At 43.9% G+C, this 26,063-nt stretch overlaps 1 protein-coding gene across 1 annotated transcript in view; it reads right to left on the reverse strand.

Annotated features, from left to right (window-relative positions):
* Window positions 1–26,063, reverse strand: part of CNGA3 (cyclic nucleotide gated channel subunit alpha 3) — an 83,523-nt gene that overhangs the window by 22,843 nt on the left and 34,617 nt on the right. Inside the window, exon 3 of the mRNA XM_055241881.2 lies at window positions 5,806–5,943. Coding sequence (XP_055097856.1) covers window positions 5,806–5,906 — 101 coding nt within the window. The 5' untranslated portion in view covers window positions 5,907–5,943. The remainder of the gene's footprint in view (window positions 1–5,805; window positions 5,944–26,063) is intronic.

Genomic DNA, 26,063 nt, shown 5'->3' on the forward strand with positions numbered 1-26,063 from the left:
TCCAATGTTATTCCATCCCGTTTCAAAACTTGCTGTCATCCACTCCATGAAGCTGCCCTGTATTTTCATATATGGCACAGATGAAAATGAAATTAATAGGATGGCTGAGGACTGAGCCCTGCGGCATGCCACTAGAGATATTGCTCTAATCCATACGGCTGTACCATAGGCATGGCTCTTTATTTTCAAACGATCTGATTGAATTCTCCCCTTATACTCATAAGAAACCCACTCTCATCTCATTTGTGTACACGTAAAAGACCCTGTCAGAGACCCTGCTGCAGTCCAGAAGCTACAATTCCCTTGCCCACTTCATATTCTGTATACTACAAAGGCGGGCTGCATGTTCCAGTGCACCTAGGTTGGTTGCAGGAGGAGGTGGCAGAGGTCCTTGGATTGGAGCAGCTGGCATGGGGGTGGTGGTGATGGCAGCTGACAGCTGGGCGGGGGCCCTGTCACAGCCTGTGTGCCTGGAAGATCTGGAGGCAATCCCAAGGATGCAGGTGTTCTGCCGCCACCAGCAGCTCCTCAGGGAGCTCTAGGCACCAAGCAGTCGGCCCAGCGTTTTAGCGTAGTCTGGTTCCTGCTAATTGCATGAGGGCACATCCTGAGACCAGATTTATTTGCATTCGCGGCAAATGAATTAGATAACATCAGAGCTGGCGGGTGGGTGAGGAGGGCAAAACCCACCCAGGATTGCAAAGCAGGCCTGCAACCAGCAGCAGCGAGAGCTGTTGCATGTGGACGGGATCTTTGACGCCCACTCAGGGGGAGGAGGCAGAGTGGAAAGGTGGCAGGTCCTGGTTTGAGTCCCTGCTCCAGCACCTGCAGGCTGAGTATTCTGTGGGCTGGTCACTTACACTCTCTGGGCTTAAGTTTCCTGATCTTCACAAAGCAAATAAAGCAAAAGTTGGCAATTTCATGTGGATTTCAGTTACCAGAAAGGCACAACTGGCCGTGAAGAACAGGGAGAGCCTTACATGATGCAAGTTCCAGGGGTCTGATGGGGGGGGGGGCATTTTTTCCCTATGCTTTGCCCCACTTCCTTCTCAATGCCTGAAATTCTGTTAGATCAATGTCTTTCTTTTAGCTCCAGAGCTTTACCCATATTAAATGCCTGGGTGTGTTTACATAGTAAACCTCATTAATTACTTCTCCCAGAAACTGATTTTACCAGGCAGATGGAGGGGAGGTGGGAAGAGAGGAGAGGAACTGATGTCTGAGGTGACATTTGGAGTCCCCAAGGACACACAGGTACCGAAAAAAAAGGAGACACTTTTGGCAACTAATGCACGAATGGGAACTAGAGTCTCCCTGGGAAATGAGAGTCGTGGGGCCAGGCTCTGTCCTGCCTGTGGCTGATGGAAGGGCCTGGGGCAATGACTTGACAAGACCTCAGTCTCTGTAAAATGAACAGACCAGGCCAGGACAACCCTGGAGCTTCCCTCCCACGTGTGGGCTGCTATTCTAAGATCCCATGTGGAGACGATGCCTTCCAAGGAAGAGGCCCCCCGATGCTGGTAGTTGGCAAGAACAAGAACAACTAGTAGAATGGAGAGACTGCTTTGAAAGATAACATAATTTTCACCTTGTAATGCTCAAGTTCTACGTTTATTTGCACAGAGGAATTAATGTTGGTAAGGTGAAGATTTCTTGTCACTGGGCGAGGACAGGGGCTCCCATGAGAACTGGAACTGGAAATTAACTTTGCACTTGGTGAAGCATCTGATGTTTTCCAGCAAGATAGGTCTGGGGACATGAGAGTAAACAAAGGTGACCTTTCAGCATAAGGCTGGGGAATATGACACTTTAATTTCCCCCTTCTCAAGCCCTGAGGAACTTGAATGATTGGAACCCACTGCTGTTGGTCACATGTAGTGGGGGACTGAAGCCAATGCATTTTTAAGCCTTTGGTCCTGGAGAAGCTGGATGAAAATGGTTTTCTTTGGTGGTAATTGCTTTGGGCTGTGCTCAGGGAGTAACACAAGAAGACCACTCTTCTGTCAGACACAAACCCCTGTGCCCCAAAGCTCATTCAAAATAGCTACTCCAGGAGATGGAGCTGGGATTTAAGGTGCCCTCAGTCCTAGCTGCAATTATCTGCAGCAGAGAATAGCCTGTTTCTATTGCCTTATCCTCACAGATATGCCAGACAGCTCTTAAATAATTAAGCCAACTAAAAAGATCTAAGTCGAAATGAAAAACTCACAGTTATTTTTGGTATTTTCAGGGTGTAAAGTGTTTTCATTCAAATGAAGTGTTTCATTCTTCCCTATGATTTTCCACTATAAAAATAATTCCAATAAATTAAAAACTGGGCCTCCAATTTGGTGAAAAGACCTTGGGGCAGGGAAGTCTCAGGGGACAGAGACTTGGCTGTGCCTTCCTCTTGGGGGCACTCAGCGAGGGGCCACACCCACACACAGGTTTCCAATGCAGGCTTCTTGATATCATTGAAGATGAAGAGCGATTAATGTTCGTCTACCCCAATTCTCAATCATTTATCTCAAAAAGCTTTCTAAAAGGACTGCAATTTCAAGACAAAGAGGTGTGGCTTGTCCAAACACTGTTTCTCCTGGCTCCAAAATAGTGATTTGAAACTTAAAAATTTTTATGTGGTATGTGCCGGAGTCCTTTGTTCAAATCAGTCTCACGTAGAGACCTCATCGGTGGATAGACAGATGCAAGGCTGGGCTGGGAGGCAGGTGGAGGGGCTGGGCCCAGACTCCATCCCTGAGGTCACTGTACCCCTTCCTGAGCACACACTGTCATTCTTTGGTGACTCCGAGGAACAGTCGGAGAATTTCTGGCTGTTAAAGCCACTCTTGCCTCTGTAAGATAAAGCATAGCTCTCTCATAAAGGAAGCACTCTTTCTGTCTCTCATTTTGAAATCTCTGCGGTGTTTCCATGGGATACTGTATTAATCTGTCAACTTACCAGGTGAAGGGTGGGGCCGAGGCCTGAGTGGAGCTCAGTAAGCCTCGGCTGGTGGTCAGGCTGAGACAGCAGAACTGGGACACAGGCAGGAAATGGGGCTATCTGAGGTCAAGGAGAAGAGACCAGAGAAGGCCCACAGGAAGAAGTAATAATTTCCAAGACCGGGAGTGAGAGTCAACTGGGCACTTAACCACACAGCAGGGACTGTGCCAGGACCCCTGTATTCACATCTGCCATAACCTCCCCACAACCCTAGGAGGGCAACACTAGTACTGATTCATTTTGCAGATGAGAAAACTGAGGCTTGGAGCCATTGAGCAACTTTTCATAGGAGGTCAGTTGCAGAGCCAGTGTTCAAACCCAGGCAGTCTGACCCCAAGCCTGTGCTGTCAAACCATCATCCTGGTCACAGAAAGTGCAAAGGAAGGAGAAGGGAGGACCTTTTCTCACCCACGCAGACGACAAATAGCATTGTCGAAAGGCATCAGTTCAGAGCCCCTGACCATGTGGCTGATCCCTAGAGGTGCTGTGACTCTTGTCAGCGTGCATCCCATAGTGAGCCTGCAGGGAGTCTGCTAGAAGCCAGAGGCCAGTGGCTGGTATTAGCGTGGCTTAACAAGCTAGCAATTCATTTTGCAAATGGTCATCTTCTAAGAGGACTTGCAAGCCCTCTTGAACAGGCCACAGGTCAAGCTGGGCTTGGAGGTCACTGGCCAAAGCGGAGCCAGGGTGAGTCAGCAGGACCGCAGTGCTGTCAAGTCAAGCAGACATTGTGGGCAGGAGCGGCAGCAGCCTACAGACCAGGCCTGCCTTCTCCTGGGTGCCTACTCCAGTGAGTATCTCACTAGAAGGAGCCGGACTGAGATCCCATTACTGCCTTCTCTGCCTTAGGGAATCTGGAAGCTCCATGACATGCTTGGGTCGTGCCCCACTCCAGGCAAGTGGGGTGCAAAGAGAAGTTCCATTCTGCTTCAAAATCTTCCTGATCCTGACAGCCTCTGGTCCTTCTCCCAAGGTCTTGGGCCCAGGATCCCAGGATCCTGATGTTATGCTGTGCCCCATCCTTGGGCTCCTTCCCCCTGATGCCCAACCCTGTCTTTGAAACCCCCTTCCAGGGGCTTTATTAGCTCACACATGGGAAATAAACTATTAAAACATACAAACATTTCAAGAGTGAGTAACAGTCCTAATAGTGTTCTTTGTTCTTTTAGATAACGAGCAATGCCTTAACCTAGAGGACTAAGTCTCCAGTGGTGTGACACAGGCATTGACAAAGGGCTAGTTAGGAGAAAGGTATTTGAGTAGGATGGAACTTTCTGATGCCTCTGAAGCCACATCACACTTCCTGGGGCCCCAGCACCTAGTTAAAATGGTTGGAGGAAACAAATATCTGTTGGGATGCTCTAGGATTTTCCTTCCTTTGCCGAAATCTCAGAAGGTGGGGTTCAAGGGCTGTGTGGGTTTGTCATAATGGGGACTCAATCTCTTTGAAAATTATTGACCATCACTTATTAGCAGAGTTTGCTGAGGAGCTGGGACCAAGAACGTAGACAGAGAAAAAACCAAATGTACATTTGGGCGAGGAAGTGATGAACACAAATGAATGAGAAGAAATGAGGCACGAGGGCCCAGTGCAGGGAGGTGGGGACTGAGGGATGTCATTGCATTTTGGGGCCATCAGACTGTGTGCGTTTAAGCTGCACAGTGGGGAGAAGTTTTCAATTCTATATACATAGGGTGAAAATAACAGAAATATTGGAAAGAAAGTTGCTCATGCTTCAACTCAATCATCTCATTAAGAATTTAAGAAACATGGCTGGGTGCGGTGGCTCACACCTGTAATCCCAGCACTTTGGGAGGCCGAGGTGGGTGGATCACCTGAGGTCAGGAGTTCGAGACCAACCTGGCCAACATGGCGAAACCCCATCTCTACTAAAAATACAAAAATTAGCAGGGTGTGGTGGTGGGTGCCTGTAATTCCAGCTACTAGGGAGGCTGAGGCAGGAGAATCACTTGAACCCAGTGAGCCAAGATTGCACTAACTGCACTACTACACTCCAGTCTGGGTGACAGGGTGGGACTCTGTCTCAAAAAAACAAAAAGGAAAAAACTAAAAACAAAGAAACATAAGGGTTTAGGTCTATGCACACTAAATAGGTCCCTTCCGGTGTCCTCAATGTTATACCAGGAGCTTGGAAAAAATGCTGTTCCATTCTGCAGGTGAAGAAATTGAGGCACGGAGAGGTTAAATGCATTTTCCCAGGTCTACTAGTAAGTTAGGAACAGGGCTAGAAGTAGAGCTTAAGGCTCCAGATTTCCATTTCCTACCTGTGTCAGGATGTCACTGATGCGGCTGATGGCTTGGCCGACAAGGCACTGCCCACTCCCTATACAGGCCCTGGGCATGGCCTGCCTCTAGACCTTCCCCTGGAAGTGAGGGCAGGGCATCTGATTCATGCTACATCTTTGGTGCCCAGCTCAGACTGCAAACCCAGATCAGTGGCTGGTGCACAGCAAGAGTCCAACGCATTTTTTATGAATACATGGGAGAGTGTGTCAGTTTGAGGAAGTTCTTACAGTAAAATTTAGTCTGCTGCATTTGAATCTTCATTTTCTTACCTTATAGCAATTAAGTGACTATTTAAGCCTGCTTTTCCACATCTCTAAAACAAGAATACAGACTACTTTCTGGGAGTTGTGAGGATTAAGTGAGATGAAAAATGAAGTTGGCAGTGCTGTGAATAACTCCCCTGCCCTCCGACCTGTGGTTGGCCAATGTGAAGGCATTCTTCCCCCATAGTCTAGATCAGCTGTGGAAATGACCAGAGCCAGGCATAAAATGAAAAGCCCATCTTAGCCCATCTTACCTGCTGAGGCCATTTTCAGCGCGATTGAGATCTCGGTCTGAGGTCTTTACCCTGAGGTGGGTCCTGGAGGGGTGGGAGTATTGGGTGTTGATCTTGGCCATCTTCTTGGTTTGTCACATTTAGCCCCCTAGATGATTGCTAAAATGTGAACACAAAGCAGACACGTCATCAGGACGGGAAAGTAACTGCAAACACAGCTCATCACGGGCAAGGGCTACTGCACGCAGCCCCTCTGCAAGGCCTGGCAGGCACGCCCTCTGCTGTCTCTTGTAGTTTCTGCTGCAGTAAGTTTTAGTTGGACATCTCCTGGCTCCTCTTTCTAGCCTGAGGCACAAAGTCTTTTACTCATTTGTTTATGCTACCATGCTGAAGAGCTGCTCAGAGTTAAGTGCTGAACGAGTGAATGAATAAATAAATGAACGGCCAAGTTGATATGTGATATAAGGAAGGTGAAGCCTTCATGATTCTCTGAGATGATGCAATGTCCCTCTTGACCCTGGTTTCTTGTTTCCTTATTTTTATCTTATAATTTGGCAGGTGTTTCCACTGCTCCCTCAAATCTTGTTTTAAGACAACATGTAAAAAAACAACCATATGTGACATTCAGAAAACCTTTATAATATAATGCTAAACCCAATACACACTTCATCTCATTAATCCTCACAATAACTTTGTGAGGTATTATTATTTTTAATCCCATTTAAAGATGAATAAACTGAGTGTCAGAGATGTTAAGTAGCTTATCCAATGAAAGATAGATCCACCTGTAAATGTGGCACAATCCTTGTGAAATTGCCTTGAAAAATTGTAACTGAGGAAATTATGTCAGTGAAAGACATCAGACCTAACCAATTCCATCTTGCTTCTAACCTCTAAACTGTCCTTATTCAAAATTCCTGGGCGTAGGCCGAACTAGCCTTGGGAAGGAATTTAATTTATAATTTAAATTAAAGCCCTTTCCCAAAGCTAAACTTTTTGTAAAACAAATGAAAGCCCACCAGCCACCAAGTTAGAATGAGAGGGGCTGGAATTCTAAATATTATCAGTCATTATTCCAGAGGTCGCAACATTCGCAACTTCCCCAGTTACTGTTAAAGGCAACATCACTATTGTGAACCTAAGATCAGCCTTTTGAGATGTCTTTTCAGGTTTTCACATTTCTAACAACCGGATGGCCACACCTTGACCTACCAACCAGTTCCGTGGCCCCCACTCAGTAACTCAGCATGAGAAAACAGCGTCAACTCCTCAACTCCGTATGATTTCATTCCTGAGCCAGCCAATCAGCACTTCCGATTCACTGGCTCCCTACCCACCAAATGATCCTTAAAAACCCTGATCCCTGAGTTTTGGGAAGAGTGATTTGAGTAACAATAAAACTCCGGTCTCCCGCACAGCCAGCTCTGTGGGAATTACTTTTTCTCTATTGCAATTCCCGTGTCTTGATAAGTTGGCTCTATCTAGGCAGTGGGGAAGGTGAACCCCTTGGGCAGTTACATTTGTGCCAGAAATCGGGCCATGTACATTTTCTGTTTGGCAAACATTGGAAGGTGCCCCTGTGATTGAAAAGAAAGCCTATGTGAGAGAAGGCCTGGTGTGATTGGCCAGTTCCATGATTTCTGGACAAGTCTTTCACTGGAAGATGCATTTCTGAGGACGATTTCTCTAAAGTAGATTAGCACAGGCTCTCTTGAGTAGCCACATAGTTTAAGTGTGTCAGATATCAGTAGAGACCATTCCGGAGAAAGATGGCAATTTCTAGAAATAGCCCAGGGACTCACTCCAGGACTCAATTAATTCCAAATCCAAAGGAAGGTCAGAGACAGGAGCCATGGGTGTGGTCATGCACATTTGGCCAACCCTCTGCCAGTTACAAAAGGGCAGCCATGGGCTCAGCAGGGTCCTGACTTGTCTCTGATGTTTGATAGTTTAAGTCTATGAGTGTAAATTTTCTGGTTTTCTCAATAGATCAAACATTGTTTTGATTTTTATTTTTTATTTATTTATTTTATTTTTATTTTTTGAGACAGAGTCTTGCTCTGTTGCCCAGGCTGGAGTGCAGTAGCGCAATCTCAGCTCACTGCAAGCTCTGCCTCCCGGGTTCCCGCCATTCTCCTGCCTCAGCCTCTCCTAGTAGCTGGGACTACAGGCACCCGCCACCATGCCCAGCTAACTTTTTGTATTTTTTTACTAGAGACAGGGTTTCACCGTGGTCTCGATCTCCTGACCTCGTGATCCACCCGCCTCGACCTCCCAAAGTGCTGGGATTACAAGCGTGAGCCACCGGGCCCGGCCCATTGTTTTGATTTTTAAACACTTTATTCACTTATGTAACAATGAGTGAGTTTCTGGCTGATCACAGGAGCTATAAAGAGAAATAAAACGGGCTGGGCGTGGTGGCTCACGCCTGTAATCCCAGCACTTCGGGAGGCCGAGGCGGGCAGATCATGACGTCAGGAGATCCAGACCGTCCTGGCTAACATGGTGAAACCCTGTCTCTACTAAAAAAGTACAAAAAATTAGCCAGGGGTTGTGGCGGGTGCCTGTAGTCCCGGCTACTCAGGAGGCTGAGGCAGGAGAATGGCGTGAACCCGGGAGGTGGAGCTTGCAGTGAGCTGAGATCACGCCACTGCACTCCAGCCTGGGCGACAAAGTGAGACTCTGTCTCAAAAAAAAAAAAAAAAAAAAAAAAAACAAGAAAAAAAAAGAGAAATAAAACGAAGCCTGTTCTCAAGGATCTGACAGTGCAGTGGGGCAGGTGCTACAACAGGCTTTGCAGGAGCTTGGGCCTTACCCTACTGAAGCTTAGTAGGAATGTGGTCAGATGTGTACAGGTCACTCTGGCTAGACCAGGGAGGATATATTCAGGGAGCATGAGTGGCTGTGAGGTGAGCAGCTAAAAAGTTGCCACAGTTTCTTAGGGGACAGAGAACAGCTGCCTGAACTAGCTTTGTGGTAGTGATAGCAAGTGGGTAGAATTGCCAAGACATGGCAATTTGGGTATAAGGGGTGGGGAGGAAGAGATGCTGAACATGGTGCTCCAACAGCTGGAGTGATGGGGGGTGCTGCCTGCCCATTGAGGAAGGGAACTAGGGGAAAAGCAAGTTAGAGAAAGAGAATGATTCCAGTTTGAGGTGCCTGCAAAACTTTGGGACCAACATATGAAATTGTACTCTTCCATTAAAAGCAATAAATCCGGGGAGAGACCAAGATGGCTGACTAGAAACAGCTGAGGTCGGCTGGGCACGGTGGCTCATGCCTGTAATCCCAGCACTTTGGGAGGCCGAGGCGGGTGGATCATAAGGTCAGGAGATCGAGACCATCCTGGCTAATACGGTGAAACCCCGTCTCTACTAAACATACAAAAAATTAGCTGGGCATAGTGGTGGGAGCCTGTAGTCCCAGCTACTCGGGAGGCTGAGGCAGGAGAATGGCGTGAATCCGGGAGGCGGAGCTTGCAGTGAGCCAAGATTGCTCCACTGCACTCCTGCACTCCAGACTGGGGGACAGAGTGAGACTCTGTCTCAAAAAAAAGAAAAGAAAAGAAAAGGAAAGAAAAGAAACAGCTGAGGTCAGAAGTTCTCACCAAGGAGAATGAAAATGGTGAGTGAATCCTGCACCAGCAACCGAGGTGTCCAGGTTCTCTCAGTGGGATTGACTAGGCAGTCCTACAGAGAGTGAGGAAAAGCAGGGTGGAGTGCCTGCCCACCCGGGAGCGGCATAGGCAAGGGGACCTCTCACTCTCAGCCAAAAGAGGCCGTGAGTTATTGTGCTACCCTACCCAGGAAACCACGCTTTTTCCATGGATATGTGCTATCCACAGATCAGGCGATTCCCTCGTGAGCCCACACCACCAGGGCCTTGGGTCTCAAGCACAGAGCTGTGCAGATGCTTGGCGACCACTACACTGGAGACTGCCTAAGACTACCGAGCTCCTGGGGGGAGGGGTGGCGGCCATCACTGGAGTTCCAGTCTGCCATTTTCCCCTGCTGGTGTCGCGGAGACTGGGCAGTTTGGACCCAGAAGGAATTCCCCACAGTGCACCACAGCGGCTGTGGCAGATCGTGGCCAGATTGCCTCTTTAGGCTAAACCCAGAGCCATCCCTCCTCACCAGGCAGGGCCGCCCCACTGGAATTTCAGCAACTCCAGCCAGGGGCTGGATGTCCCTGGGATGGAGCCCCCTGAGGGGAGGGGCAGCTATGGTATCCACAGAATAGTGGACTTAGTCTCTCCCCTGGCAGGCTTTGAGGAATCGGGCAGTCTGGATGAGTGGGATCCCCCACAAGTGCAGTGCACGCCCTCTGCTAAGAGTCAGCCAGAGTGCTTTGTTAAGTGGGTCTCTGATCCTGTGCTTCCTGACTGGGTGAGACCCCTCAACAGGGGTCAGCAGAAATCTTATACAGGCACGTTCTTGCTGGCATCAAGTCAGTGCCCCTTTGAGACGGATCTCCCAGATGAAGGAGCAGGCAGCCATCTTTGCTGTTCTGCAGCCTCCACTGGTAACACCTCCACAGGCAGGAGGGACCCAGGTGAACAGGGTCTGGAGAGGATCCCCAGCAAACTGCAGCAGCCCTACAGAAGAGGGGCCTGACTATTAAAAGAAAAATAAACAAAGCAACAACAGCAACAGCATCAACTAAAAAGTTCCCACAAAAATCCCATCCAAATGTCAGCAGCCTCAAAGACCAAAACAAGATAAACTCATGAGGATGAGAAAGAATCCGCCAAAAATGCTGAAAACTCAGAAAACCAGAGTACCTCTTCTCCTCCAAATGATCACAACACATCTCCAGCAAGGGCACAGAACTGGGCTGAGGCTGAGATGGATGAACTGACAGAAGTAGGGTTCAGAAAGTGGGTAATAACAAACTTCACTGAGCTAAAGGAGCATGTTCTAACCCGAAGCAAAGAAGCTAAGAACCATGACAAAACATTACAGGAGCTGTTAACCAGAATAACCAGTTTAGAGAGCCACATAAATGACCTGATGGTGCTGAAAAACACAACACGAGAAATTCACAAGTATCAATAGCCAAATAGACCAAGCAGAGGGAATAATTTCAGAGCTTGAAGACTATCTTGCTGAAATAAGACAGGCAGATAAGATTAGAGGAAAAAAATGAAAAAGAATGAATAAAACCTCTGAAAACTATAGGATTGCGTAAAAAGACTGAACCTATGACTGATTGGGGTACCTGAAAGAGATGGGTAGAATGGAACCAAGTTGGAAAACACACTTCAGGGTATCATCCAGGAGAACCTCCCCAACCTAACAAGACAGGCCAACATTCAAATTCAGGAAATCCAGAGAACTCCAATAATATACTCCATGAGAATATCAACCCCAAGACACATAATCGTCAGATTCTCCAAGGTTGAAATGAAGGAAAAAAAGTTAAGGGCAGGGATTACAGGCATGCACCACCACGCCCAGCTAATTTTTGTATTTTTAGTAGAGACAGGGTTTCACCATGTTGCCAGGCTGGTCTTGAACTCCTAACTTCAAGTGATCCACCTGCCTTGGCATCCCAGTGTTGGGACTACAGGAGTGAGCCACTGGACCTCAGTAGGCTGAGGCAGGGTAATCGCTTGAACCCGGGAGGTGGAGGTTGCAGTAAGCTGAGATTGTGCCACTGCACTCCAGCCAAGGTGACAGAGCAGGACTCTGTCTAAAAAAAAAAATGGTAAGGGCAGCCAGAGAGAAAAGCCAGGTCACCTACAAAGGAAAGCTCATCAGACTAACAGTGGACCTCTCAGCAGAAACCCTACAAGCCAGAAGAGATTGGGGGCCAATATTCAATACTCTTAAAGAAAATAATTTGCAACCCCCAGAATTTCCTATTAGGCCAAACTAAACTTCACAAGCAAAGGAGAAATAAAATCCTTTCAGACAAGTAAATGCTGAGGGGATTCATCAGCACCAGGCCTTGCAGGAGCTCCTGAAGGAAATACTAACTATGGAAAGGAAAAATTGTTAAGAGCCACTACAAAAACACACTGAAATACAAAGACCAACGACATTATGAAGCAACTACCTCAACAAGCCTGCAAAATAACCAGCTGACATCATGATGACAGAATCAAATTCATACATAACTATATTAACCTTAAATGTAAATGGGCTAAATGTCCCCATTAAAAGACACAGAATGGCAAGCTCAATAAAGAGTCAAGACCCATCAGTGTGCTGTATTCAAGAAACCCATCTCAGGTGCAAAGACATAAATGGGCCCAAAATAAAGGGATGGAAGAAAATTTATGAAGCAAATGGAAAGGAGAAAAAAACAGGGGTTGCAATCCTAGTATCTGACAAAACAGACTTTATTTATTTATTATTTATTTATTTTTGAGATGGAGTCTTGCTCTGTTGCTCAGGCTGGAGTGCAATGGTGCAATCTCGGGTCACTGCAACCTCTACCTCCTGGGTTCAAGTGATTCTCCTGCCTCAGTCTCCCTAGTATCTGGGATAACGCACCCACGCCACCATGCCTGGCTAATTTTTGGATTTTTAGTAGAGATGAGGTTTCACCATATTGGCCAGGCTAGTCTTGAACTTCTGATCTCAAGTAATCTGCCCACCTTGGCCTTCCAAAGTGCTGGGATTACAGGCATGAGCCACCACACCCAGCCTGACAAAACAGACTTTAAAGCAACAAAGATCAAAAAAGACAAAGAAGGCCATTATGTAATGGTAAAAGTATCAATTCAACATGAAGAGCTAACTATTTTAAATATATATGCACCCAATAAAGGAGCACCTAGATTCATAAAACAGGTTCTTAGAGACCTACAAGGAGACATTGACTCCCACACAATAGCAGTGGGAGACTTTAACACCCCACTGTCAATATTAGGCAGATCATCGAGACAGAAAATTAACAAGGATATTCAGGACTTGAACTCAGCTCTGGATCAAGTGGACTTGATAGATATCTACAGAACTCTCCACCCCAAAACAACAGAATGTACATAGGTATTGTACAAGGAATGTATATAGGAATGTACTAGGTATTGATGGAACATACCTCAAAATAATAAAATAATAACAAATAACAAAATAATAAAAGCCATTTATGACAAACCCATATCCAATATCATACTGAATGGGCGAAATCTGGAAGCATTCCCCTTGAAAACTGACACAAGATAAGGATGCCTTCTAGATCCTATATCTAGAAAACCCCATCATCTCAGCCCAAAAGCTTCTTAAGCTGATAAGCAACTTCAGCAAAGTGTCAGGATACAAAAATCACAAGCATTCCTATACACCAACAATAGATAAGCAAAGAGCTAAATCATGAATGAATTCCCGCTCAAAATTGCTACAAAGAGAGTCAAATACTTAGGAATATAGCTATAAGGCAAGTGAAGGACCTCTTTAAGGAGAACTGCAAACCACTGCTCAAAGAAATCAGAGAGGACACAAACAAATGGAAAAGCATTCCATGCTCATGGATGGAAAAAAATCATTATCATGAAAACGGCCATACTTCCCAAAGTAATTTATAGATTCAATGCTATTCCCATTAAACTACCATTGACAGTCTTCACCGAATTTGAAAAAACTACTTTAAAATTCATATGGAAACCAAAAAGAGCTTGTATAGCCAAGACAATCCTAAGCAAAAAGAACAAAGCTGGAGGCATCACAGTACCCAACTTCAAACTATGCTACAAGACTACAGTAACCAAAACAGCATGGTACTGATACAAAAATAGATATATAGACCAATGGAACAGAATAGAGAACTCAGAAATAAGACCACACATCTACAACCATCTGATCTTTAACAAATCTGACCAAAGCAAGTAATAGGGAAAGGATTCCCTATTCAATAAATGGTGCTGAGAGAACTGGCTAGCCATATGCAGAAAATGGAAACTGGACCCCTTCCTTACACCTTTTACAAAAATTAACTCAAGATGGTTTAGAGACTTAAATGTAAAACTCCAAACTGTAAAAACCCTAGAAGAAAATCTAGGCAACACCATTCAAGATAGGCATGGGCAAAGGCTTCAAGATGAAAACGTCAAAAGCAATTGCAACAAAAGCAAAAATTGACAAATGGGATCTAATTAATTTAAGGTGCTTCTGCACAGCAAAAGAAACTATCATCAGAGTGAACAGACAACCTACAGAATGGGAGAAAATTTTTGCAATCTATCCGTCTGACAAAGGTCTAACATCCAGCATCTATAAGGAACTTAAACGAATTTACAACAAAAAAAAAACCCCATTAAAAAGTGGGCAGGCCGGGCGTGGTGGTTCACATCTGTAATCCCAGCACTTTGGGAGGCCAAGGCAGGCGGATCACCTGAGGTCAGGAGTTCGAGACCAGCCTGGCCAATATGGTGAAACCCCTTCTGTACTAAAAATACAAATAATTAGCTGGGCGTGGTGGCAGGCACCTGTAATTCCAGCTACTCGGGAGGCTGAGGTAGGAGAATTGCTTGAATCCAGGAAGTGGAGGTTGCAGTGAGCTGAGATCATGCCATTGCACTCCAGCCTGGGCAACAAGAGCAAAACTCTGCCTCAAAAAAAAAAAAAAAAAAAAAAAAAAAGTGGGCAAAGGACATGAAAAGACACTTCTCGAAAGAAGACATTTATGTGGCTAACAAACATATGAAAAAAAGCTCAACGTCACTGATAATTAGGGAAATGCAAATCAAAACCACAATGACATACCATCTCATGCCAGTCAGAATGGTGATTATTAAAAAGTCAAGAAGGCTGGGCGTGGTGGCTCATGCCTGTAATCCCAGCACTTTGGGAGGCTGAGGCAGGTGGATCACAAGGCCAGGAGATCGAGACCATCCTGGCTAACACGGTGAAACCCCGTCTCCACTAAAAATACAAAAAATTATCCAGGGGTGGTGGCGGGCACCTGTAGTCCCAGCTACTATGGGGGCTGAGGCAGGAGAATGGCGTGAGCCCGGGAGGCGGAGCTTGCAGCGAGCCGAGATGGCACCACTGCACTCCAGCCTGGGCAACAGAGTGAGACTCCATTTCAAAAAAAAGAAAAAAAAAAGTCAGGAAAAGGACAGATGCTTGTGGGGCTGTGGAGAAACAGGAATGCTTTTACACTATTGGTGGGAGTGTAAGTTAGTTCAACCATTGTGGAAGACAGTGTGGCGATTCCTCAAAGACCCAGAACCAGAAATACCATTTGACCCAGTAATCCCACTACTGGTTATATACCCAAAGGAATATAAATTATTTTATTATAAAGATACATGCATGCATATGCTCATTGTGGCACTATTCACAATAGCAAAGACATGGAATCAACCCAAATGCCCATCAATGATAGACTAGATAAAGAAAATGTGGTACATATATACAATGGAACACTACACAGCCATAAAAAGGAGGGAGATCATGTCCTTTGCAGGGACACAGATGGAGCTGGAAGCCATCATCCTCAGCAAACTAACTCGGAAACAGAATACCAAACACTGCATGTTCTCACTGATAAGTGGGAGCTGAACAATGAGAATACGTGGACACAGGGAGGGGAATAACAACACACACTGGGGCCTCTCCAGGGGTAGTGAGGAGGGAGAGCATCTGGATAAATAGCTAATGCATGCTGGGCTTAATACCTAGGGATGGGTTGATAGATGCAGCAAACCACCATGGCACACATTTACCTATGTAACAAACCTGCACGTCCTGCACATGTACCCCAGAACTAAAAATAAAATAAAAATAACACATATATTCATGTGTGTTATCCAAATAGCACTGCCAAGCAATATAGTAGCAGTTAAAATATATTGAAATCTGATTATATTCCAATCAACGTACTAAGCTTTTTACATCATTATTTATTCTAACATGCGACTCTCTGAGGTGGATGCTATTAGTGTCCTCATTGCATAGATGAGGAAATGGAGGCTTATAACAGGTTATGTAACTTTCCAAAGAACATGTGAGGTCTGGAAGCCACATTAGAACTCAGGCCTATTTGACTTAGTATATGCAGACTTTGGCCAAATCCTTGTCTCCTACCTCCCCTCAGCCTTATTATTTTCAATACTTTAAAATGGAATGTTTTTAAATAAAAAAGCAATAAATCCAATTCAAAAGTGTCCATTCACTACTTTTTAATTGAGCACTTACTATATGCCAGGCAATATGCTAGAAGCTGATGACTTATTAGAGAACTATATGCACCTCTGTCCTCCAGGAGCTGACAGTCAAGTGGGGTGCAGAGCAAGTCTCAAAGAAGTTTGGGACTCTGTGGAAAAACTATCGAATTACTCTTCTTTGTACATTTCCAGGCAAATTACACCAAATAAAGTGCATTGTCTCCAGCCTGTGCCCCTTCCTTCAGCCCCCTCAGCTGCATTCTCTATCCTGGGCACAAACTCTGGACCCACAGCCATTGCATGGAGGCAGTACCTCTGTCCTCTCATAAACCTGCCTCCTGTTGAGGGCCACTAGGTGCCAGGCACAGGTGGGTGCTGTGCAACACTTCCTTACTTAATCCTCACAGCAGCCCCCCTCCCTCTCTTACAAATGAAGAAACTGGACAGGTGAGTCATTTCCCTAAGGTTGCTGCTGAAGACCGGAGCCAGGATTGACTAAAAATCTGTCTGACTCCAAAACCTGAGAGTGCAAAGTCATTGAGGGAACTGGTAGTGCTTTTAGGCCTGGGCAGGAGGGTTCTCCGCTTTAAAGGACCCCATGCTGGCCCTCCTCCAGCCACATCCCTCCCAAAGTGTCAGAAGCCCACAGGGTCAAGGGGCCATGCCCACCGGGAACCCTGCCCCTGCTCTAGCTAGGGTCTGAGTGCCCAGGACCCCCAGATTCTCTGTTCAAGAGGCTTTCAACTGCTTCTAGATCCTGCCTGGTACTCTTCCCTGGTCCATCTTCCTGAGTGCACCAGCTTGCACTCCCCTACGCCCAAGGATGGCCAAGGAGCAGCTGTTTGTTGGGGGTGGGGGAGACAGAGCCTGGATATGTGGGCAGGGCATCCACAGGCAGGTGTGCAGGGCCTCCTGTGCAAGGCCCCTTTGACATGGCATGGACATAGGGCTGGGGACAGAAGGCGGCAGGTCGTGGGCAGGGAAACAGAGATCAGCTCTCCTCACGACTTCCTGCTCTCAGGCTCAACTCCAAGGGTCCTGAGTACTCTCGGTTTGAACCTGGCCTCCAGGTGGCGATGCAGTGTATTTTCCAGGTTAGGAGGGTGGGCACATTTGATTTAACAGTGTGCTATCTTGGTCTATGTAATGGTCGTCTCTGGTCCTCTACCTCACGTCCTTCCTGCCCACCTTTCAGTCCAGCCATTGCTATGGCAACCAGCTGCATGCCAGGTAACCCGTGTACTTCACCTCAGTGACACTGCAAATTCTAGGGCCTTCTGCCTTGGGGGCTTCCTTACTTCCCCCAGGAAACACTTGCTGAGACCACATCACCGTTCTGATGCATGTGCAAACGCTGAAGGGGTAACATCCTTGGGGCAACCCTGGACCAACAGAAGCAGGAGCCTGAGGGAATATACTCTTCCATCCCTCAGGAAGGTGGCTCTGAGACACTTTCTACCTGGCTCCTTGGAGAACCCCAGGTTGTCCGATCAGTTTGATAATGGACATCTGGGTTGGCTTGTCCTCCTTCCCTTTTGCCCTCTCCAAGACCCCTACTCCTGTTCCTTGGAATCACTCCCCAAATAAGCTGCCTGCCTGCAAGCCCTGTTCAAGGCTCTGTTTTGGAGGGGAGTGGGTATCACTGCTAAAAGAAACTTTAACTTTTAGATATTTGGGCTAAGGTAAGTGGGTCATTTGTACTCTTGACCCAAGTCCCTCAAGGTTTAGGAGTGAACCAAGTTTCCCTTTTAATTCTATGTTCTTTATCCAGGAAAACAATGGTTGGAGTAGGACAGGGCAAAATGTAGATCACTAAAGGGAAATGTAAGTTTATGATAACTCAAAAGATCTTTTTTCCCTATTGTCTCATAAGTGTCATAAATGGTTGTCTTTGAAAAAATACATTAAAAAATCAAGAACCAAATAAGGAACCAATCTTGTTGATTGGTTGATACATCTTCTTGGTATTTTTACCTTTAAAGTTTTTCTCTTTGTGTAGAAATTTAATTATTTGTCCAATGGAGTTTACCACAGTATGAATTTTTGCTGATTCCAACTCTAAAATGTTACCTACTACTCGTAGCTGTACCCAGAGGCTTGGTCAATTTATTAATTTTTTTTTGCATGACAATTTCATAGGGGATTATTCATTCTTCCATCAGAAGGTACATAAGATCTTATATTTCTTTGGGGGACGTTAGCAGCTGTTGATGTTCATTTGCTGGATCCACCAATTCATTAGAGGTTGAAAGTTGGTGGTATTCTACCATTCCTTCCTCAATTAGCTGAAATATTTTTAAAAGAAGAAATTTTACTCTTAATTATTTGATTGGTCAATTCCTAAGGAAAGGCCAAATAAACACTTATTTCCCTGTATTTATCAGTTTTTGAGTCATGACATCTTAAGAGATTACCCAGCCACTGCATGTGTTTTCACATCTGGCCCTGCCTTGATAAACTCTTTGTGAGTAGAACTGACAAATGAAATCATGAAACCACAATCAGTGATCCTGGGGCTCTGTGGACAATGAAAGCTGCCATCTAGCCAGGGCCCCCTGGGTGCAAGGCACTTCCACGTCCATCACGCGTGAATCCTCAGTAATCCCAAGAGGGAATAGTGATGCTCATCTTGCAGATGAGGAAATGGACCCCTGGGCCTGTCTCACTCTGAAATCCACATTATAGGTTGTTCTGTTTATCACAGGCACTGCAGGAGATTGGAAATGCACAAATAGAATTTTAATTTTCAAAACTAGCAAGAAGATGCATTCTGCCAACTGTGAAGGTGACCTTGAAGTGGATCCCAGGCGTGAGTCTAGGAGTGGTTTTTGAGCATCTCCCAAATGAATGTGTATTTTCTAGGACTTAACTGGAGAACTAAGAATATGCCATTTCAGGCAATTTCCATTTTCTTTACAACATGACTAAATTTAGCATGTCCCCCTGCCACCAGCCCCCTTACTGACTCCTTGCCCATGATGTCCCAGGCACTGTACCTGGTCCTGCGAATTATGAAGATGAGGAAGACAGATCTGTGCCATTGAGAGCACAACATTTGCATGGGGAAAACAGGCATGTTAAACAGTGAGGGTAAGGTAGTGCAAGTGGTGTTGAAATACAGGTAGAGGCATGATGGCTGCAATGCAGGATGGGGAGGAAATCCTTAATTCTGCCTTAGGGACCATTAAGGAGACTTCCCAGGTGAGAAGCCATCACATTTACTTAGCACTATTCAACATTTACCATTACAGTGTTACATGTACCATTTACAATCACATTTTGCTGTGCACCTTCAAGGATTCAGTTGTGACTTTTGCACTCTAGTGCTCATCCTGGACTATCTCCACTGTCATTGGCCGTCCAGGCCTGAGTAGCCAGGCATTTAACACAGCTCACTGTATTCCAGTTATTCTTGTACTTTTCTTATTCCTTTACTGATTCCAAAAGGCTTAAAGGCAAGAACTATCTCCTTTCACCTAAAAAACACTTTATTCTTCAAACACCCGGCACATACACATAGTAGGTAGTAGGGCGTGTGATATTAATGGAGGAACTGGTGAGGAATCATCATGACAACACTGATAATAACAGCCGCGTATTTATTGTTTAATCTGTGCCTGTTACTGTTCTAATAACTTTAAGTGCATATTTACTCATTTGATCCTCACAACGATTGTGTGAATGAGTCACACTGAAAATTTCCATTCCACTTTGAATTTATGAATGGGAATTTATAAATGTGAATTTATAAATGGGAATTTATGAGAGAGCAAGCATACTACAAAGGAGGGCCAAACATGTCAAGCCCCTTGCTCTAGACTGAATGTGCTTCCAAAAGAAAACCTTGCTCTCCATTCATGCTGACTAACTAACCCCTTACACTCAGTTTGTTTGTTCTCTTCTTTTTTATTATGACTTAAACATCAAAACTAATCCTGGTGCAATTTGTGTGGTTTGAAACATTACCATTTTCCAAGTCTGAATGCAGCTGACAATGGAGAGACAACACAGAGGTGTCCATAGCCTTGTATGGATGCACTGTAAGTCCACCAGAGGTCATTCTGAATGATCATCATCCTTGGGGAAGATACTCTGTTCAGCCAGGGTTTGGCAGGTCCAATTAGTGAGGCGCCAAGTCTGGACACAAGCCATGGCAAACAATCTCAATCAGGACAGAGTATAGAGTCTTGATGGACAGGCATACTTAGCCCAGGCCACTGTTTTCTCCAACAGAGACTGATCACTGGGGTCTTCTATCTTACTTCTCACAAGTAATCTTCTCAGATTCTGTCTGAGTCTGATTTGTTTCAGTTCACCAAAACTCAACCTTCTCAGCATCACCCTGGACAAATGCACTCAACAAGTTATCAGCAAATGTGAGGCTTGACAGGCTCACTTCATCAAATTAAACTCCAAAGATAAGTCAAGAACTCCCCCAGGGTCTACATACCTTGAAACTTTTCTAAAACACTTTTCCAAAACACTCTTCCAATTGCCTTTCCCTTCTGCCCCCGTCCTGCTTGAGAACTGCAGGGTGGAAGGGAAATTCTCCAATGCTGAAGCACTTCATTACCCTGAGACCTGTGAACCACCCCACAGAGCTGACGTGGGCACCACACTGACATTCCTACAGCTGGTGAAGAGGCCTGGTGATTTGAAGCAGAGTCCTAGGCTTGTGGAGAGAGAAAACCCTGAGTGAAATATCTTTTGTTTGACTCAAATCACATTTGAAAGGCAGTATAAGGAGTTAAGGGCACTGGCCTGAGAGAAAGGAGAGATGGCTTCTCTTCCCAGCTTAGCCTCCAATGTGGGTAAGTGACCAGCACTTTAATTTCTTCATCTAATAATAGAAATGGCCTTATTTAAAATGAAATAATCCACAAAACCCTAATGCATAAAGCATTTACTTATCGTATTTTATTTAAAAGAATTTGATAATTTTGATAAAGACAATTAGTGGGACACAAGTTAATTTTGGCCATGATAGTCAATATATTAAAGTCTGGTACAGAAGACATGTCAGTGCTATCATTATATTTTTAAGTTTTAAAAATATTTAAATACACCTTTTAAAAAACTTAAAATGTGTGCAGAACATCTTAAGAAACTCTGGAACAGAGTTGAAAATCATGGGCCCAGTTGATTATTAAAAGTCCTTCAATTCTAGAAGTTCCATGATGGAACAAAACTCTATATGCAAATATTACACCTGAGGGTCCTCTTATATTTTATGTGTGAATATGAACCTACGTGGAAAAAATAAAAACATTCCAGAGCTTCAAAAACAGAAAGGAAAACTATATAACATTAATATTTTTGGAAACTGTATAAGAAAAGTGAAAACAATTTGAATATCAGAATTTACCTGAAAGGACACTTTGAAACTCAGATTAATATGCAGAAGTTCTCAACAAAATGCTAGTAAACTATATCTAGCAACATACAAAAAGGATTTCACAGGGAAACCAAGTGATGTTTATCCCAGAAATGCAAAATAGACTTATCCAAAATCAATCAATGTAATACTCCCTCCTAATAGAATAAAGGGCAAAGACCTCATAATCATCTCGTGAACACAGAAAACGCATCTGGCAAAAATCCAACATGCTTTCATGGTGAAAATAATTTAAAAACTAGGAGTATAAGGAAACTTCCTCAACCTAACAAAGGGTATCCATGACACAACCACAGTTAACAGCACAGTGAATAGTGAAAGTGATAAAAGAAAAAATAGATTGGACTGCATCAAAATAAAAATGCCTTTGTGTATCAAAATATGCCATCAACAAAGTAAAAAAGCAATCTAAAGAATGGGAGAAAATATTTTCATTTTTCATTTCTTTAGAGACAGAGTCTCACTGTGTCACCCAGGCTACAGCACAGTGGTTTGATTACCACTCACTGCAGCCTTGACCTCCTGGGCTCAAGCCAGCCTCCTAAGTAGCTGGGACCACAGGTGCACATCATGCCTAACTATATTTTAAATTTTTTGTAGAGATGGTGTCTATGTTTCCCAGGCTGGTCTCAAACTCCTAGGCTCAAGTGATCCTCCTGCTTCAGCCTCCCAAAGTGCTGGGATTGCAGAATATATTTTTAAGACATATATTGGCAAGGAACTTGTATCCACAAGATATAAAGAACTCTTATAACTCAATAATAAAAAGTCAAATAACTCAATTAAAAAGTAGGCAAAGGATTTGAATAGACATTTATCTGAAGAAGATACGGAATGGCTAAGAAGCACATGCTAACATTCTTCGTGCATTTAGTCATGAGGAAATATAAATCAAAAGCACAATGACTTACTACAGTTGGCCCTCTCATCTGCAGGCTCTGCATCTGCAGATTCAACCAATCACAGATTGAAAATATTTGAAAAAAACCAAAACAATGAAGAATAACAATACAACAATAAAAATAAAACAAATAAAAACAATACAGTGTAAACTATTTACATAGCATTTACACTGTATTAGGTACTACTATAAGTAATCTAGAGATGATTTAAAGTAAAGTACACAGGTGGTTATATGTAGGTGATATGGTTTGGATCTGTGTCCCCTCCCAAATCTCATGTTCTGTTGTAATCCCCAATGTTGGAGGTGGAGCCTTGTGGGAGTAATTGGCTCATAGTGGTGGATTTCTCATGAATTATTTAGCACCACCTCCTTGGTGCTGTTCTGATGACAGTGAGTTAGTTCTCATGAATTCTGGTCATTTACAAGTGTGTGACACCTTCTCTGCTTGCCCCTACTCCTGCCATGATGTGCATGCTCCCCCTCAGGCTTCCACCATGATTGTAAGTTTCCTGAGGCTTCCCAAGAAGCCGAGCAGATGCCAGCATAATGCTTCCTGTACCACCTGCAGAACTATGAGCTGAGCAAACCTCTTTTCTTTATAAATTACCAAGTTCTCAGGTATTTCTTTATAGCAATATAAGACTGGACTAATACAGAGGTTATTTATTAGATCGGTAATGGCAAAAACCACAATTACTTTTGTACTAACCTAATGCAAATACTATGCCATTTTATATAAGTGACTTCAGCTTCTGTTAAATTTTGGTATTTGTGGGTAGGTCCTGGAACAAATGCTCCTCAGATACTGAGGGATGACTGTACTCAACATTGACTAGGATGGCTATAAAAGGTCCTTCCATTCCAGAAGTTCCATGATATAATAAAACCCTACAATGTAAATATTATACTTGAGTGTCCTCTCATATTTTGTGTGTGAATATGAACCTAGGTGGAGGAAACAAAAAATATTACAGAGCTTCAGAAACAGAAAGAAAAAGAACTATATAATGTTAATATTACCATAACAAGTGTTAGTGAATGTGTTAGTTAGGGTTCTCCATGGAAACAGAACCAATAGGATATATATACTGTTGATCCTTGAACAGCATGGGTTTGAACTGTACAGGCCCACTTCTACATGTTTTTCTTTCAATAAATATATTGGAAAAATTTTTGGAGATATGTGACAAATGGAAAAACCCCATTTTTTCTTGCTTACTCTATTGTAAGGATACAGCCTGTAATACATAGAACATACAAAATATGTGTTAATTGGCTATTTATGTTATAGGTAAGGCTTGTGGTCAACAGAAAGCTATTACTATTAGTAAATCAGTTTTGAAGAAGCCAAAAGAGTTATATGTGGATTTTTGACTGTGTAGGGGATCAGCACCCCAATCCCTGAATTCCTCAAGGGTCAACTGTATATACATATGATTTACTATAAAGAATTAGAGGCTGAGAAGTCCATGAGCTGCTATCTGTAAGTTGGAGACCAGAAAAGCCAGTGGTGCAGTTCTGAGAACCAGAGGGCCAATAGAGGGCAGGAAACTGATGATATCCCAGCTCAAAGAGTGAATTCCCCTTTCTTCTATGTTTTATCCTACCCAGGCTCGCAATGGATTGAATAGTGGCCACCAACACTGGGGAGGGCAATCTGCTTTACCCAGTCTATGGATTCAAATACTAATCTCATCTGGAAACTCGCTCACAGACACCCCCTGAAATAATGTTTTATCTGGGCACCCAGTATCCCAGGCAAGTTGATACATAAAATTAACCATTTTCCACAATGTGATGTGGAAAAACTGGAAGCCTCATTCATTGCTGGTGGGAATGTAAATGATGTAGCCACTTTGGAGAACAGCTGGGCAGTTCCTCAAAATGTTAAACATGAGTTACCATGTGATCCAGGAATTCCACTGCTAAGCTTATACCTAAGAGAAATAAAAACATGTCCACACAACAACTTGTACCTGAATGTTCATAGCAGCATTATTTACAGTAGCCCTAAGTGGAAATGACAATCATTTATTAGGGCCTATCCACTGATAAATGGATAAACAAAATATAGTATGTCCACATGATGGAATGTTATTCAGATGGAATCTTATTTGGCAATAGAAAAGAATAAAACAGTGATACATGCTACAACATGGGTGAACCCTGAAAATATTACGCTAAGTGGAAGAAGCCAGACAAAAAGAGTCACATAGTATATAATTTCATGTACATGAAATGTCCAGAATAGGCAAATCCATAAAGACAGAAAGTAGAGTAGAGGTTGCCTGGAGAAGGAGTGGAGAGAATGAGAAAAAGGAATGACTGCTAATAGATATGGGGTCCCTTTTGACAGTGTTGAAGAGTTCTAAGATTATAATGTGGTGATGGTTGCACAACTATAAATATACTAAAAACCAGTGAAATGTGCATTTTAAATGAGTGACATTTGTGGCATGAAAGTTATATCTAAAAAGAAATAATTTTAAATCTAAAATCAAAACACTTTTTAAAATGCAAAACTCACAATATCAGCTACAAGAAACTCATGAAACGTAATAAAGGGGAGAAATGCCAAAATATGACATTAATAATAATGACCATCACACTTTTGAGGGCTTACATTATACCAGTCACTGCTCTATAACTTTTTACATTTATCAACTCATTTTATCTTTTCAATAACCTTATGAGGTAAGTATTATTCTTATCCCCTGTATTAGTCCATTTTCATGCTGCTGATAAAGACATAGCTGAGAATGGGTAATTTACAAAAGAAAGAGGTTTAATGGATTTACAGTTCCATATGGCTGGGGAGGCCTCACAATGATGGTGGAAGGAGGAGCCAGTCACATCTTACATGGATGGCAGCAGGCAGAGAGAGAGCTTGTGCAGGGATGCTCCCTGTTATAGAGCCATCAGATCTCATGAGACTTATTCACTATCATGAGAACAGCATGGGAAAGGCCTGCCCCCATGATTCAATTACCTCCCACTGGGTCCCTCCCACAACATGCGGGAATTCAAGATGACATTTGGGTGGTGACACAGTGAAACCGTATCATCCCCATTTTACAGAGGAGCAAACTGAGGTACACAGTTCACACAGCCAGGACTTCAACAGGCAATCTAATTGTAGAGCCTGCAAGCTTTTAAGCTCTTGCCTCTCAAGAAACAAAGCAACTTCTGGGACCGGTAAGTATTAAAGCTTCCTCCACCTGCCCAAGAAAGGTCCCAAAAAGGCAGTTCAAGTCTTAGACAACAAGGGTGTATCCAGTTGTGCTCAGGGTTGAGCTGTGAGGTGATGAAGGGAGATGAAGGTCAGAATCCAATTCCCCTCTCTCTATGGTGGCTGCCCCAAACACATCAAGGTCCCTCCACCATGATGGAGATAATGAGTCTGAGTTAGTAGAGTTGAATCTTGTTTCCCAAAGAAACTTTCTCATGACAGGAAGGTAGAGTTATCTCTCTCTGAACTCCGGCATTTTTATAACATGAGCAAATGGAAGCTTCCAAATGTCAGCTGCAAATTTTCAATTCCTGTCTGAGAAAAAAGTTAAGATTGTTCTTAAGAACAGGAAGAAATTTGGAATAAAAGAAAATGCACTGAAATTGGATCAAGATGATCAATTATGTTACTTAACCAAGAGGCAGGGGCTTGTCTCATGCCTAGAAAGTGTCCTGGTCTCTGCAGAGATGATTCAGAATTAATGGGACTCTGAGTTCCTCAGCTCTGAGTGTGCTCAGTTTTGGAATTGCTGCTTTGTAATAAGATTCAGCTGTTCAGGTTGAGATTGGAAGAGGATGAAAGTGCTTTTCAGACCTCACTAGAGCTGGGGAACCAGAGCTCTCCATAGCCAACCCTA

This window comes from Symphalangus syndactylus, chromosome 14, assembly GCF_028878055.3.
Source record: "Symphalangus syndactylus isolate Jambi chromosome 14, NHGRI_mSymSyn1-v2.1_pri, whole genome shotgun sequence".
NCBI lineage: Eukaryota > Metazoa > Chordata > Mammalia > Primates > Hylobatidae > Symphalangus > Symphalangus syndactylus.